Source organism: Girardinichthys multiradiatus, chromosome 3 (assembly GCF_021462225.1).
Source record: "Girardinichthys multiradiatus isolate DD_20200921_A chromosome 3, DD_fGirMul_XY1, whole genome shotgun sequence".
Lineage (NCBI taxonomy): Eukaryota > Metazoa > Chordata > Actinopteri > Cyprinodontiformes > Goodeidae > Girardinichthys > Girardinichthys multiradiatus.
In genome coordinates, this window is record NC_061796.1 from 32515417 (window position 1) to 32533052 (window position 17636).

A 17636-nucleotide genomic window follows, 5' to 3' on the forward strand; every position below is an offset into this window, starting at 1 on the left:
ATGAATTGCACTTGTAGCATTATACAGGAATTCACGTATGTCTTAATAATAAACACAACTGATAGAGAGGCTTTATTTAGGTCTTAAGAAAAATTCAGAGTTTATAGTGTCTCATTGAATTGCTCCCAAACTGAAGCAATTGCACACAGTTTGGTGAACACTGGGTAAACATGTCACACTCTCCTAAGTACACGTGAATACACTTTTTTGCACTTGGACGCATCCCTCCCTCTGCTTTTTCTTTCTTTTTTTTGAGAGAGAGAGAGGGGCGGGGGGTTCTTTCTGAAGAATTATGACACTTTTAACTCTTCCCTTCATCGCATTGCAGTGGCTTCGCTACCCTTCCTTTCCACTTTCGCCCTCCTCATCCTCATCTACCCGGATACGGATACCCGGGAATAACATCCCCACTCCCTCCCGCCCCTGCTTTATGTAACGCTTAAAGCCCTGCATATCCTCCCTGGCCATGGCAACAACCACATCTGGATCGCACAGCCATCTAGACATGCACTGAAGCATACGTGAAGCCTCCCCTCAACACTTATCTCTAAAAGGCGTGTGCTACAAACAATCTATTTTCTTCTTAGGTGAGACATACTTATAGCAGGTTCTCAAAATGCACCACTACACAGGGGTTTCTTGGTCTGAGGTGGCTCCAAGACTTTGAGCACAAGCATGAGAAGTTAAAACAAATTTGTGTTGCTTTCCTGTTCCACAGAAATCACCTCAACCTCACGTTCTCTTATCTCAGAAGATAAGTTTTATTGTACTTCTTGTGTATAAGTTTGAAACAGTTGGTATTTTGCTTCTGAATCATTTTATCGTCGTCATCTCACTCTCATCTGTTTCCTTGCATCTTCAGTTTCAGTCTTTGCACTAGTTTTCTGATGCTGCCTAGTTCTTTGCCATTTATCTGCAGTCCAGCAGTGCCCCCAGATGGCTGAAAGCCTACATTACAAGTTGCAGCACAGAGTGGATTCAAGGACCACGGTTTTTAAAGACTGACCTCAAGTTTTTGCTTCACATATTTTTCTCACTGATGATTACATGTTGAACGAAGCAGCATTAAAAGCTGCAAGTATTGTCTTCTATTCAGTAACTACCCTTCCTGCTTCCTAATTTCTCAGTAATCAAGCTGTCATTTGTGACCGAATTATGATTTTTAAGAATAGTTAAACCCGAGAAGAGTCAGCGCCGTATGAAGACATGTCTTTTGCAAAGCCATTTCTCCGTTCACACACTATTTAACATTATTTGTTTAGCTTATTTTTAAAAATGCACAGTGATTGGCAAACCGGTGACCACAGGGCAACATCGGCGCCTGTACCCAACATTGCTGTTGCCATGGTAACTGCAAAAGAACCGGTAGATTGAGTTATAATTGGACGCAGCAATTGGTTGGCTGTGGGAGGGAGAGGCACAGAGCATAGGGGTGGAAGATGAATGAAAGGACGAGAGAGAAGGGATGGGAGAGCGAGCGAAAGCCATGCTCTGCCTGCACGGTGCCAGTGAAGGTAAAAAGGGAGTGGAGGAAAAGTTTCTTCTGTGAAATCATACGAGTGTGACAGATGTAACTGTGGATGGGTGGAAAGGGGGGGTTGGACACATGCATTCACATGCACTTTAGAAGCATGATGTCTGAGGAGACAGCCAATAAAAGCTGCTGAACACCTACACAAATACTGCACCGCCAGCACGGTGGCAAGGAGAGCAAGTTAAGCTTAGCTCAGGGGGAATTTCTCTTTCACTGTTTCTCTTCACACCTTTTTTTTTGTTTGTTTTCTCACAAATCGTCATGACTTATCTCTATTTTAAATGACTAAGTGTGATGTTTCTGTGGTTTCCCACCATCATCTCACGTTGAGTCTTCATGCACACGCAGTTATCTGATTCTTCTCATCCTGCTTGCCTCTGTTCAGCTGCCTTTATTAGTCAAAATGGTCACCTTACCTTTTTAAAACATATTCAGTTTATAGCAAATAATGTAGTTTTTAGACCTGGTTAAAAATCTTCTTGAGCTGAATAAAGTGTATGTCAAAAGCATTGATACCTCTGGAACCTTTCCATATTTTGTCACATGACAACCACAAGCATCAGTGTGTTTTATGTGATAAACCAATGTAAAGTGGTCCATAACTGTCAAGTAGTAATGAAAATAATAGATGGTTTTTCAATTTTCTAACGTATAACAAAACTGAGGTGTTCTGCCACATTTACTCTGATAGCCTTAAATAAAATCCTGTGCAAGCAATTGCAACCAGAACTCAACTCATTACTAAACTGAGTTTACCTGTGTGTGATTTCATTTCAGTATAATTGAAGCTGTTCTTCGAAGGCTTCAGAGGTTTGTTATAGAACGTCAGTAAACAAACAGCATCATAAAGGCCAAGGAACACAGCAGAATGGTTAGGATAAAGTTTACTGCAGGATTAGGCCAGTTCCAAATAAATAAGTCAAAGTGATTTACAGTATAAAAACATCAAAATAAAACATAAAAAATACATTACTTTAGCATTATAAAGGTAAGTAAAGACAAGTTGGACTACAGACTGAAATTAATGGCATTTCTGCAGTTTTGTGGAAGTTTGTTACAGATTAATGGAGCATAAGAACTGAATGCTGCTTCCCCATGGTTTGTTCTGATTCTGGGGATGCAGAGTAGACTTGAACCAGAAGACCCGAGTGGTCTGGAAGGTTGATATGACAACAACAGAGCTCCTCCTAACCCTAACTTTAAAGAATTTTATTGCTAAGCCTATTCTCTTAGACACAGAGAGCCATTGTGAGGACTTTAAGTCTGGGGTGATGTGCTCTACTTTCTTTGCTTTAGCGAGGAAGTGAGCAGCAGGGTTTTGGGTCAGCTGCAGCTGTGAGATTGACTTTTTAGGCAGACCTGCAAAGACACTGTTGCAGTAATAAATTCAACTAAAGATAAACACATTTAGAAGTTTTTCAAGATCTTGTTGGGACATTAGTCCTTTAATCCTAGGAATGTTCTTCAGATGATCAAAGGCCAACTTAGTGATTGTATTTATGTACCTCTGAAGGTTCAGGTCTCCATCACTACGCCTTGATTTTGGGCCTGATCAGTGGTTTCTAACACTGACTCTTGATCGCTCCTTCTTTGGGCCAAAATGATTACTTCAGTCTTGTTTTTTTTTCAACTGAAGAAATGTATGGCACATGCACACACTGATTTGTTCTATGCATCTACCCAGCACCTGAATGGGTTCAAGTCACTGGGTTTCTTTGTAATGTAGAACTGTGTGTAATCTACGTAGTTATGGTAACTTATCTTATTGTTTGTTATAATCTGAGCTGGGGTGCATGTAGATATTGAATAGGAAGGGCCCTAAGATGAACCCTTGATAAACCCCACATGTGATTTTTGTCAACTCCAATGTTAAATTACCTATTGCCTCAAAAAAGTCTGTGTCCTTCAAGTAGGAGTCAATCCAGTGAAGTGCTGTACCACAAAGACCAACCCAGTTCTCCATCTCTCCAGTAATATACTGTGATCAACAGTGTTGAATGCTGTGGTGAGGTCCAATAATACCAGCATTGTGGTTCTTCCACAGTCTACTTTTATGTGGATGTCAGTGAACTCTTTGACAAGAGCAGTCTCAATACTGTGGTGAGCACTGAAACCGGACTGGAAGGAGACAAATGGGTTGGTCATTGTTAAGAAGATATTTAACTGTTGTAACACAGCTTTTTTAATAACTTCAGGATAAGGATTAGAATATAAAACACTCAGGCTTTGAACACCTTGTTGAGCACAGTTCAATTTATCATCCAAAAATGGAAAGAGTATGGCCCTACTGCAAACCGAGAAATGATAGCCCTCCTAAAGTCACTGGAGCAGCATGAATCCGAGCCATAAAGAAGAGGCTTGGTAACTCTGGAGTAGCTGCAGCAATCAGCAGTTCAAATGGGGCAAAACTGATTCCTTTTTGAATGTTTTGGACTATGTGTGAAATGCCAATACAGACCAATCCTGAATGAACACCTATTAAAGGCTGCAAAAGACTAAAGACTGAGTAGAGGTTCACCTTCCAAGAGAACAGCAACCCTGAACACACTGCCATAGCTGGAATAGAATGGTTTATATTAAAACATATTTATGTGGTAGCATGGTCCAGTCATACTACAGACCTTAAATCAAATTAAAAATCAGTGGCAAGACTTACGAATTGCTATTTACAGATGCTCTCCATCCAATCCGACTGAGCCTTAGCTGTTCTGCGAAGAATAGGCGAAACATTCTCTACCAGTGGCGGATGCTGGTCTTTCAAGGAGGGGAAGCTGAATTTCAAGATCGTTGATTCGCTGATTTGCTCATTTCACTGTCAATCAAAAAGGGATTCAGCCTCAGACAGATCATCCAATAATCATGCAGAAGCTGAACGTCCGGGCCAGCCGAGGCCAGCCCACTGCCCCATAGACCCCGAGAGACGCTGAGCGTCCGATTGGCGGGACAAAGCCCAGCATTTTTGCTTCGCTATTGAACTCACTGTTTAAAGCACTGTGAAGCTGCGGGAATGAGTGAGAGGAAAGCCGTGTCATTACCAGTGATAAGAAGCTGATTCTGAACAAAGGTTGAGCATATTTAGTCAGACATGTACACACAACAGTATATATTTGTTCACTTATTTTTTGACATTTTAGGGGAAGCTGAGCTTCTCTTGCAGTCTTAGTGCAATCGTCACTGTTCTCTACATGTGCAAAGCTGGTATAGACACATCCTCAAAGACTTGCAACTGTAATTGCTTCAAAAAGTGTTTCCACAGTGTTGACTCAGGGGGCTGAATACAAAAACACACCACACTTTTCAGATTTCTATTTGTTAAAAACTTTTTAAACAATGTAGCATTTTACCTTTTCTGCATAGTAACGCCCCTACTTTGTGTCCCTGTAAAAAACATTTAGGTTTGTGGTTGTAACGTGTAAAACACTAAAAAGGTTGAAGATGCATAAATATTTTTGAAAGCCACTGAAACGGTTTGTTAAAAAGGGCTTGTACTGTTTATTCGGGCTGTAACAACTGAGCAGTGAGTGTAATAACCTCATCTCCACCCCTGCCCTCTATCACCCTCTTTGCTTTTGACTCACTGTGTCAAGCTTTCCAACTTTACCATGCTGTGTTTGCTGGATTGACTAGTTGAGAGCTCATTGTGGTTGATAAGCTTTAATCTCTTACTCTCGAAGACCTCTGTTCTTCTAACACCTTAAGGTTTAACTCTTTCTACACATCATAAGGAAACTAGAGTCATCCTGTATTGTTCAGTTTGCTGATGTCACCAACATGAAAACACAAACGGCTTAGCAAAATTGTAAAGATGCTGCTTTTTACTTTGGATGAAACTGTTGTTTCTTGTTCCTCTGGTAAGCTGCAGGGATGAAAATATAGATTTTGACTACATTTTCAAGTCAAAGAAGCAACCCAAATACCCAGAAGTGCCCAGTCAGCACCTCAAGAGTTAACTTTTTTTTACTACTGACTGCAGCAGCTGCCAGTGGCTCTCTCAGTCTTATTGGTCAGATATCACTCCTGATGTGCTGACTAGTTCTTAGTGGAAACCAAATCCCTCCCAGAATTGTATTTTTCTAAGATGAGTCAGGCTGAACAGGACTTCTTGACTCATCCAGTATCATACATACATGTCAGCTTTCTTTCTGTCCCATCTCTTATACAACACAGATAGCTTTGAATGCCACCCCTTTCCTCCCCCTCCTGTCCTATTTTTTGCCCCCCCACCTCCGTTTAAGAGAACTCTGTTTTCACAAGCTGATTTCTCTCCACACCCCTCTTCTCTCCAGCATCCCCCTCCACCTCTCCTGCTGAAAATGACTCTCGTTCTATTTTTACCCTCTGGTCCTCTCCAGTCTTTGCCTGTTCCACCCATTTTCACTCTCTTTTCAGCCATCACCAGTGTCCTTGATTTGCCTGTAAGTTTTAAATCAGACAATGAACATTTTCAAATGATCGAGAAATATAGAAACATTAATTGTGTTATATTCAGTTATATAACATGCCTCCTAACATTTAATGTGATAGCAAAAACAAAACTACTACTACTTGAGTCAAATATGTGCCAAGTTTGGTCCACTTTGAACAGACCAGAGCTCGTTTCCCCCCTTGGTGATTACCCTCATCCGAACCCTGGTCCGGACCAAACAACCAGACCAAGACCCACATTTAGTGGTGGTCTCAATCTGCTTCCAATTGGACTCTGGTGCAGTTCGCTTTTGGTGTTAATATAAACCGGCCTCGAAATGACCCAACTACAGGAAACATATGCCTTTTTGGACTTAAAGAGCAGACAGCATGGGAAAAACGATCCCTTCAGTGTTGCTAACGCTACTGAAGGGATGCTACAAACAATGATCCAGACAGACAGACCTGGAACAACGAGGAGAAACTGTGCCTCCTTGGTATTTGGGCAGATGCACACATAACCCAACTTATAAAAATGACACACATGAATGCAGTGGTGTTTTTCATGTTTAGCAAGAAGATGAAGGAGAGGGAGTACGAGCAGTCTCTTGAGCAATGTTGTGTTAAAGTGGAAAATAATTCTCCAAAGTTATCTAAAGGCGCGAGACGCATTAAGCAAGTTTTCCTCCATTTCTGAGTCTGTGCTCTGTCCTGCCCAAGTCATTTCTGTCCAATGGGAACAGCGATCACCACACACATGGCTTTGCTTACAAGTTATAGTTCACTTGCAAACAGTACAATGTGATAGCAAACTGCGCCAAACGGAAAAAATAAAGTCCGTTTTTGCTCGGACCAAAGGAGTTTCCTGGTATGAATACATCCTTAATGACATTTTGACTAGCAAGAAAATTATTTGGACCAGTTAGGAAAAGCAGTTTTGTTAATATCTCAAATGTTACAACTAGGACTATATAGAATGGTCTCTGAACTATCCATAACGTTTTTGTAGCTATCCATTGATGAATTGGTATGTCAGACAAAACGATCCTTATTGATTATAAAAAGCAATTCTCAAATTATGATTTCATTTATTAGGAGAAAAGGATTACCTCAAACTACCCTGCCCCATGGAGGTTCATCTTCTCTAGCCACACACCTGTGTGACAACATGAAGAAGACTAAAACATCCCAAAAGCAACACATCATGTCCTAATCTAAAAACAAAAATCAAGAAATGACGAGAAACTAACTCTTGGACCTTTGTTAGTCTGGAAATGGTTACAAAACCATTTCTGAAGCTTTGAGACTCCACCGAACCACAGTGAGAGCCATTGTCCCCAAATGGAGACAGCATGGGAAGGTGGGGAAGCTTCCCTGTGGGGATTGGGCACATGTCAGAAACAACAAGGAAATACAATGGATTTAAATACATCTTCCATTTCTCAGAACATTGGGACAAAATTCCCAGCCCAGCTGGACTACCTTACTGTCATTACTGTTACCTTGATAAGCAATACTGGAGTTAGTTTACAGCAGCACTCAATTTTCTAAGAAATTATAAAGTAGGACATTATAAAAGAAAACTCTTTGTTTACCCCGAAATCACTAAATCAAACTCTATTTTGTTAGAGTAATGAATCAGGAACCATGAATTCTGCTTTCTCACAGAAAATCCTGAGTCAGAATGTCCACCCATGAGTTTGTGACCTTTGGCTCAAGTGATACTTGGTTGGGCTGCAGGACAATGATCGGAAGCACACCAGCAAGTCCACCTCTGAATTCATCAAAAAACAAAATGAAGTTTTTAGACTGTCCTTGCCTAAGTCCACTAATCACAAATGCTTGTGGTTGTTGCCAAGAGTGACACAACAGCTTGAGAGGGCAGTTCATTTTTCTCATAGATTCAGGTTAACCTTGCCCATTAAAAGATAAAATGATCGAAGAAAGACTTTTTGTATTTATAGAGCTTTATCTTTGTCAGATATTCAAATTAGTTTGAAGATCTGAAACAATTAGGATTGACAAAAAAGAAAAACAGACAGAGCTAAAAGGGGAATTTTTTTACAGAACCATAAATTAATGACCAGCAAGAATGTATCTACAAATGTCTAAAAAAAAATTCATGGACAATTCCGTGATTATCCATGATAACATTTGAGATATCAATAAAATCGCTTTTCTTAGTCGGAAGGACATTCCGGTTAGTCACAAAGTCATAAAAAGCCAGAATGGCATCTACTATATCCGGCTCACTTTGACGAGCCGTGAATCCCATCTTTAATATTATTGCTATTTAAAATGGTACAGATAGGTGTGGTTTTTAATTAAATGTTACAATGGCTTGCCATATACAATGGCGCCTCGCCGTATAGATGATTTTTAGGGGCATTGGAATTGAAGCACATGATGTGTAAAGGGGAGGGATCTTGTTAGATATCTATGAAGCCATTGGTTGGCCTAAATCTTAGTGTCGGCGTTTGATTGGCTCCTTTGCACATCACTCAAGGTTTACTACGTCTCCTTCGCCAATGACGAGGGCCTAAAGATAGAGACACTAAAACTAAGCACTTTTGAAACGGTATATAAATGCCATGTATGGTTTCTAGATGAGTTTAAAAGAATAACGACCGTCATATTTTTCATAGTGGTGTTTATTCTTGAATCCAACTCAGATATTGAGATATTAAGAACTGGACGCGGTAAAATCCAGTAAAATTTGCATATGACTGGCATTCCAGCGCACGGTTCAACCAATCAGGGTTCGCGTGGCATGTGACAGGCAGTGGCTTCACCCAATAACTGAATAGTGTTTGTATAGAGGGCGGGACAAGCCTGGGCGAGGTTGACAGGATGAGAAAGCAAGGGGAGGGGGAACGGGTACGGGGGGGGCAGGCTGCCTAGTTTACAACAAGAGGAAGAGGGAGGGAAAGAGAAAGAAAGGCTTACCAGGGAGGACAAGACTAAAATAAAAGAGTAAACTCCAGCTGCGAGCTTCGGAGATGCGATGCGGGGACTTTTCTGAGCCAAAACAACACTCGTAACGGCAACTGCTAGACGAATTGGACGGAGTGCGCTTCTATGTCGTCCGCACCAAGTGTTAGCTAACCTGCTGCAGACGGACGGATTGCTCTAACGGCTACAACCCAAAGTTGCTTATTTTCAAAGCCCATGGAGGCGAGTTCGACTCGGTATCCGGGAGTTTTATAACGAGTTCTCGTTCCTTGGGTTAAAACCTTGGCAGGAGGACCAGAGGAGTCAGAAAAATACAACAAGCAACTGCGATCCACTCCCCCCGCCTTCCCTTTTCTCCTCGCTTACTGGAGCCAGGAGTCTTCACCGTGGTCGCTGGGTTTTATCGCTGTTGTACTCTTATCAGTAGCTTGTTTCAGGTCTGCGGCCAGATTGGCCAGGTAGGATAAGAGCAATTTCATTAGAACCCGTAATAAGCTCTGTTTTGTAATTAATAGGTCGGATTAAACTGATGGATAGTGAACTTGCAAGCACAGGGTGATGGATGAATGCACCATATTTACAACATCATCCCATGCCTGCTTTTTTTTTTTTTTTACAGTTGAACCTACTTTGCATGGTGTTTCTTCATAGCTCATTTTGTATTTTATAGCTAATTAACAGCATAAAACAGGTGCATAATACAGTAGAGTCAGTGCTACGGGAAGCAAGTCACTGTTTTTAAGTGCTGCACTTGTCAAACAGTTGTGTATGGATTATTTAGGCAGTCAGATCGTGTGAATACAGCTTTTGTAGTTGGGACATGAGAACAATTGCGTTTCTTTTGCCTGTGTCTGTGCGCCGGGTGCACGACCAGGGGCGTTCCCGAGAGGTTGGTCCAATTTGGAGCGGTGCACTTGAGGCTCCGCTTATTACCAGAGGCAGCTAAAACTGCCTCTCCAATGTGTTCCCGTTAGAATTAGTAAGTCCAAAAAGTAGATAACAAAGGGGCGAACACTGTTACAACAAGCTGCTCTAAACTCCTACAACTAAAAATACACACCAATCACATCAGCTTTAATCAGCCTGGTGTTGCTCGTTTCAGCGTTGAGGAGTCTGTTTGATACTGCTGTCCTACATCAGCCCTTTGAACTGTTTGAGTCCGGGGCTTCATGTGTCTCCCCCTGAGTCCACCTGCCTGCAGGTAAAATGCAGCGCAGAGCGCAGTTTGACATGGGCCAGAAAGACTGCGTAGTTCCCGGGTGGATGTTGTAACCCAGGCCGTGGATGGGCTAGAGGCCTCGTTAACTCCTTCCTGACCAAGCTGCTGTAGTAATGTAAACAAACACGGAGAGAGGGCATCGGGGGTAATTAGACCAAAGGGAACTGGATCTTTGCCTTCAGTCATATTTATTTGTCCTGTGGGCCGACTTTACGTCGTTAAAATCTCATTAAATAGTGTCTTTTTTTTTACTGTTAACATTTATACTGCACATTTTGTCCACTGATGTTGCATTGCTTCTTGTGCGCAAGATTGCGGCATTCTGCGATACGCCAGATGGACTCAACTTTTGTATTTTAAATGCAAACGGGATACCTCTCCATGTCATATCGTTGAAATCATCATCATGCTGAGGTATGATGTTGTAATAATTGTGAATGACGAGCGCGACCTGAAAGGATGAAAGTGGTTCAGATGCCACTAAGCACATGCCGTCATCTGAGAGCTTCCCAGCACCGTCGGCACCACATTTTGGATTAAAAATGTCGTCCTACCTTGATTTTTGTTTGTAAAAGACCACATCATTGTTGTTCTTTTTTTTTTTTTTTTTTTTTTTTGGGAGACACATCCAATATTCAATTATGTTCTCCTCAGAGAATCCACAGTACCTTCGCCAAGGATTAAGCATGTTTGGTCAGTATATATGTTTAATTTTCTTGTGTATAATGTTACATGGCATTTGTTTTCCAAGTCTGAACAGATGTTGCTGTATTTTATCATACCAAGGCAGTCTTTTAGTGCTTACCTATTCCTAAAGAGACTCATTTTGTTCCTTGATGTTTTTTGTGGATAAGCTTTTATATGCTCTCTTATTCATTTATGCTCAGACAGTGAGTCCAACAGCTTTTGCTGTCAATCCAGTCTGTTTCTGAGAACAGAAAGTCCTTTTGTACATCTGCTGTGGTGTGGAGTCGTTTTCCCAGCCTAGTAGATAGAAGTGGGCTTCTGTTCCAGCACTGATTTTTCTCTGTATTTTTGAAAGGGCTGGTAGTTTTCTACATTTATAGATGTTAACCAGTCTTTGGGTAAAAAAAACAAACACCGGTTTTTGTCTCTGAAGGAGGTGCTATAATAGCTCAGGTGTTGGGCTTAAGTCTCAATCCCAGAATATAAAAATGTAATTTATTATCACATTCCAAACTGATTTTGAGAAATTTACTGAGTGGATCAGTAATGCCACTGTGTTGTGAACATTGCTGCATGAGGTTAACAGGACCCCAAAGGGAAACGGGTTCTAAAACAAGCTAAATATACAAAAAGTGTTCTTCTTTTGAATCCAGCTTCAGATCCCTGCAGCATATTATGAAGTTACAGGCCTTGTAGTGATGCAACTAAATCCTGCCCTCTTCCTCTGCAGTGTGGACCAATGTAGAACCACGGTCAGTTCCAGTCTTCCCTTGGCATTCATTGGTTCCTTTTCTGGCACCCACCCAGTCAGATGCTCAGTCTCATCTTGGTGAGGGCCATCACCCTGTCAACCACCCTCAAGCAACCAGTCTAAAGACAGGTAAATAGTTGTTTAAACTGTATAATCACCAGTTCAATTCAATTCTCTGTTCTTTTCTTATATGATTATCATTATATTCTTTTCTTTGGGCATTGTGTTTCCTCAGATTGTCAGGGGGTGGCAGCGCTGTCACAGGAGCCTGTAGAGGCACCTCTGACTGTAGAGAGAGGTACCCCCTCCAGGCCTCCCCCTTCATCTGACGAGCCTCTCCCAGAGAAGGAGAAAGGAGATGCAGAGAGGGAGAGGCCTGACAGTGAAACTGAGAGTGATGTAGATGACCTGTAAGATCAGTTCTTCTGTGTTTGTTTGTTTCTGCTGGTGAAGACATTTGAAGAGGTGGATAAATTTACAACACATTGTCCATCTGTTAAAGTAGTTATAAAACTGTCCTAGCCAGCCTTCACAGTAGTGTTTTTTTGCGGGGCTGTGTAACCACACAGAAAGTAAGTGAGAGTGATATTTTTTGCATCCTTGCTCTAATTTGGGCATAAGAGCTGCATGCCAGAACAAAGCAGATAGGAACAAAAGCATTCCATCTTTGGTCTCTATCACTAAACTTTATGTAACGCAGCAGCTAGGAAGTCAGCCTTTGAAATAGATGAGCTTTTTGTCTAATATGCACATGTATCTTGGAGTTACAGAGTAAATGGGAACTGGTGTAAATTACCGGATAGAAAAATTAATGAAGCTATATTTTTAAAGAATATACTTAGTAATATATATAGTCATGAATATTTTTCCTATCTTTCAGCTTCCTCCCAGGAGTTGTACCAGAGCAGCCTCTCTCCACATCACCAGTAAAGCGACGTACTCAGTCTCTCAGTGCGCTGCCCAAAGATGGAGACAAGAACAGTCCAGGAAAGGTATTTACTATGATGCTATGGCAGAAATGCAACTCTCAACAATTCTTTAACCTACATAAGTAATTTGATGTTGCTTTGCTTTTCCTGCTCACTCCTTCAGAGGGAGAAGGATCACATCCGCCGACCAATGAATGCATTTATGATTTTCAGTAAGCGCCATAGAGCATTAGTGCACCAGCGGCATCCAAACCAGGACAACAGGACAGTCAGCAAGATTCTTGGGGAGTGGTGGTATGCTCTGGGACCTAAAGAGAAACAGAAGTATCATGACTTGGCCTTCAAGGTATGCAGATCAATCTACTGACAGAAAGTCACACGTATTTCAATATCTTTATAGATGAGGAACTATAATACTTTTATATTTTAGGTGAAAGAGGCCCATTTTAAAGCCCACCCAGACTGGAAATGGTGCAACAAAGACAGGAAGAAGTCCAGCTCTGAAGGTCGAGGTGTCCCAGGAAACAAAGATATCAGAGAAAGAAGCATGTCCGAATCAACAGGTTGGTCTTACTTATCATGAATGTATAAATAGAGCAGTTTTCACAATAGTTGTTTTTATCCATCTAATCCTTGGACAACCATTGTTTCTTCTGACAGAGCCCCATTCTGTGGAGATGAAGGGTGTGAGTCCAGGTCTGGTGGGTGTATCAGAGAGGAGCACAGGAGAGGGGCATGTTGGTCAGCTTACTCGGCCCCGAGCCTTTTCCCAAAGTGCCATGCACAGCCTGGAGCGGGGCGACAGGGGTAACACTCAAGCTCTGACAGAACTGGCCCAGGTAAAGAAGGACAGCTGTTAGGATTGTAATATTTTTTAATTAAGATTTTATTTTATAACAAAGGTTTTTGTTTTCCAAGGAAATTGCCATTTTGTACAATTGTGTTTTCGGGAATATGTTAACAATGCAAATGTTTGTAGCAGTTGTCATAAAAGACTTCATTGCATTTTACGTACATAAAAGGTCAGAAAACAAACATTATGAAGATGACTCACTAAAACAATGTGCTATCATTAACTCCCAACTTCTACTTGTCATGATTTGCAGATGTGTGGGGACAGTGGGAGTCAGTTTCCCAGCCATGCTTCTGCACCCTCTCAGACTCAGCGGGCGGTCAGTGAGGATATGACCAGTGATGAAGAGCGTATGGTCATCTGTGAGGAGGAAGGAGATGATGATGTCATTGGTGAGAAATCTGCCATGCTCTGTTCATTAAGCCACATTAGATTAGAGACGGCCAAGTGTCTGTTCACTACTTCCTGTACCACTAGATCTTTTGTAGCTCTCTAGAAGCTCATGGAGAAACAGCATCTGATAGTACAGTGAGATTATCAACCAACTCAAAGATGTCATTTTTACAAACTTTTTGCTGTTTTTTTGTTTTTTCAGTTTTTAAAAACTTTGATCGAAATGAGAGTTGTTTTGGATAAACTATAATAATTTTATTTTTAACAGTAAACGTGGCCAGTATTGACTTCTACCATAGAAATGTTGTTGCCAATGTTAGATCTCCAATTTTTGCAAAGCTTTGACCTGCCAATGGTGATTTAAGGTGATTTATTTTAAAAGATATATAAGAAGATATAAAAACAGCATTTAAAAAACTTTTCTATCCTGCCTGCCATGAGCCTTTATTAATTACTTATTAGAAACAGATTCCAATGCGCTGTGAGAACGCAGTTGGTGTAAAACAGGATTATTCCATTTTAAAACGCGTAATGGTAAATAGTAACAGATTGAGTGACATTTTAAACAGTTTTTGCTATCTTATGTTGGCAATTAGCAAGGCTAGCATTACTGAAAGAGCAATCGATCAATCAAGCTTTATGTATATAGCGCTTCAGAAAAAGTGACCAAAGTGCTGTACAGGTCCATAAAAACTAAAGAAATAAAAAGACAGGAAATTAGCAATAAAATATAACATCTATAGTAAAACTAATGGAATATGAGCAGTTGGACCAATAAAAGATGAGAAAATAAAAACTATTAATAAAACTAGCATGATATTTCTGCTGTACTTGAATTAAAAGGCATGTTAAAAATAAAACTCTTTGTAAGAGACTTAAAATCCTTCAAGGTGCTGGCCATACTTACAGCGAGTAGGAGATCAGTCTCCTCGGCTCACAAGACGAGTCCTGGGAACATCAAAAGGCAGCAGGTTACCTGACCTCAGAGCGTGCTTGTGTAAGAGGTCCGCTAAGTAAGGAGGTGCCTGACTGTTTAAACATTTAAAAACCAAAAGTAAAATCCTAAAAACAATCCTGAAACGTACAGGCAGCCAGCGCACGGAGGACGACATGGAAGTAATGTGATCACATCACCGTTTACGGGTCAGCAGTCAGGCAGCAGCGTTTTGGACCAGCTGCAGGTGACACAGAATACTGTTGTCCATCCCAGTAAAGACAGAGTTGCAGTAGTCCAGTCTAGAAGTGACAGAAGAGTGAAACATCCTTCAGGGTCACTATGAGGTAGATAGGGTTGGATTTTTAGAGATCAACCACAGATGGTGGAAACTAGATTGGTTTTAGTTAAGATTCCTGGTAGAAGCGAAACCAGTTCAGGGCCGGTTCTTTGCTATGACACGAAGGTAGAGCCGTGTGTATTCCTGAGAGAATATAGATCATCACCTTAACTCTGAAATTTCCAGAAGACTGCCAAAATTTCCAGATCTGCTGTGTTTCATGACAGATTTTGAACACTCATAAGCATGAAACTGGGCACCATTGCCACTCTCTAATCAGCTTTCCTGTTATTTGCTGAAAGTCTTGCTTCCTCCCACTCTCTCACAGGCTGAATAAACGGCAAACACGTCTCGCAAATATAAATAAATGGTTTCTTTGAAATGTATTTAAACTGCTTTGGTGTTTGGTTCCTTGGTTATGGTGAGTTCACTGTTCAGAAAAAGATTGGATGTTTGAGTTTCCAAAAGTCCTGTCGCTGGTCAGAGATGGTCAGATCTAAACTTTTAGATTTTGGCCACCAGTTGATTTCTTGTTACAAGTTATAACACTTAATCATAACTAAGAATGTGTTAATATATACAAATATTATAAGTAGCAAGGAATTCCAACTGTAGCTGTAGCGTATTTTGCTTTTCCACAGAGGACCCTTATGCCACCAGCTCCATAGACCTCAAGTGTAAGGAGCGTGTGACTGACAGCGATAGTGAGAACGGTTCTGGAGATGAAAATGATCAAAAGGTATGCCAGAAATGTTCCTGTTGTTGTTCGTATTTTGGGTTTACTACATGCATATTGATTGCTTTGTTCTGTAACGCCTCTCTGTTCACTTTCTTAGAGGGTATTTGCACCGGTCATCTGTTCCACTGCATCATCGTCTTCCTCACACCATACCCCTCATGGCAGGAGTGTCTCACTTTCCTCTTTTCCCAGCAGCAGGCGTTATGAGGGGAGATCTGGAGTGGGAGGGTTTTCAGACCACAGTAGAAAGGAAAGAAGTGATGGAGAGAGTAAAGACACTTTTGTGAGTGAGGGAGGCAGCAATATGCAGGCCTCTTCCCTCTCTGTCTCTTCTGGTCAACCACTCAAATCCACTTCTCCAGCTGGACGGCTTCCATCCTCATCAGTAGGTTCATTTGGAGCGACCCAAGCTCTGGGCATTGGTGCTGTGAGGGTGGCGTCTACAGTAGTGACAAATGTGATGCGTCCTGTTATCAGCACACCACTTCCAATCGCCAGCAAACCCAGAGATGGCGGCCTTTCATCAAGCCCGCATCCTCCGGAGAGAAAGTCCCTGACTCCCCAGCAGCAGCCCCAATTTCTGATTGGTCCAGGGGCAGGAGTTGGGCCTCCAGCCACAGGGGGTGGGTACTACTCTTCATCATCACCAAATCCTGTAGGTGCAGGTGGTGTAGTGACTAATTTATTGTTAGGAGGGGCTCTGCCTGCTCAAACAGCTGTGCAGCTCATCACCCCTTCCCCTCACCCTCAGTCATCCCATCAGCAGGCTCTTCCCTCCACAGCTGTTTCAGCTTCACACAGCCAAACCAATGGCCCCCTACCCCTCCTTCAGCCCCAGTTCCTCCCAGGCTCCTCTTTGGGACCCTCCGGGGGTAAGGCCATCACACAAGTTCAGTACATCCTGCCCACCCTACCTGCCAGCACCAACTCCAAAAGTCCACCTCAGAATCTCAGCCAGCCAACCAGTATCTTCAACCTACCCACAGCTCCACCAACACATGTGTCCTTGGCCAATGAAAAACAGCAGGGTGTCGGTTTACAAGCAGGATATACGTCCAGCCCTGCAGTGGGTCTGGTCAGCCCTGGAACAAGAGGTAACAGTTCAATCACAAGTCACACACTGTCTTGTATTTCCTCTGTGACGTCTAATGAGGTCTTCTGCTCCTCTGTCAGTGCAAACCCAGTCTCCAGCACTCCAGGGTAAAATAGTTGTCCCCGTGGCAACAGTTCGGACGGCCCAAGCCCCTGCCCAGCAGTTTCCCCTTGTGGCTCCACCCCTTCCTATCCAGAACGGTGCACAGTCCGGAAGCAAGGTCAGAGAGTACTTCACAGGAGAGAATTGCATGAAAACCTTTTCGTAATGCTGCTTGTTTTGTTTGGAAGCATTAACATGGTATCATCCATGCTTAGCTGGTCCTCAAACATTTCTATTTTCTACTTATCTTTTGACCCTCTCGTTGTGTGCCTCTCTAGATCATTCAGATTGCCCCCATGCCAGTAGTCCAGTCCCACCTGCCTCAGGGTGGAGCAGTACATCCTGCCAGTCCCTTCCCAGTAACAGTGGGAACCGCAGCTGTGGTGGCACAAGGATCTGCCCCCTCCCAGGCTGTACTTCTGCCGCCTGCACCTACTAGGTAAGCAAGCTCTAATATACCCAGCAAATTACACAGACGAGTATCACAGAATATTTAGTTGGAAGGATCTGTGGGCTCATACGTGAGGATTATAAACATCGTATCAGTCATAAAAGTTATTAAAAACAGATGGCTTTTTTTTTAATGCGTTCTTCATTCAACTGTTTTTTTCTTTATTTTATTGCTTCACCTCTTTGTTATACTTGGAAAACAAAATCATTTGATTTTGTTTGTTTTTCCCTCTTTTGACAGCTTCTTCATAATGTC

General features: G+C 42.0%; 1 protein-coding gene across 1 annotated transcript in view; it reads left to right on the forward strand.

Moving 5' to 3' along the window:
• The window catches only part of cicb (capicua transcriptional repressor b), a 49490-nt gene that overhangs the window by 19806 nt on the left and 12048 nt on the right, over positions 1 to 17636 (forward strand). The window contains exons 3-13 of the mRNA XM_047361414.1: positions 11527 to 11676; positions 11783 to 11957; positions 12428 to 12539; positions 12640 to 12822; positions 12907 to 13039; positions 13137 to 13315; positions 13583 to 13721; positions 15638 to 15735; positions 15833 to 16829; positions 16909 to 17048; positions 17209 to 17369. Of these exons, the coding sequence (XP_047217370.1) occupies positions 11527 to 11676; positions 11783 to 11957; positions 12428 to 12539; positions 12640 to 12822; positions 12907 to 13039; positions 13137 to 13315; positions 13583 to 13721; positions 15638 to 15735; positions 15833 to 16829; positions 16909 to 17048; positions 17209 to 17369 (2467 nt within the window). The remainder of the gene's footprint in view (positions 1 to 11526; positions 11677 to 11782; positions 11958 to 12427; positions 12540 to 12639; positions 12823 to 12906; positions 13040 to 13136; positions 13316 to 13582; positions 13722 to 15637; positions 15736 to 15832; positions 16830 to 16908; positions 17049 to 17208; positions 17370 to 17636) is intronic.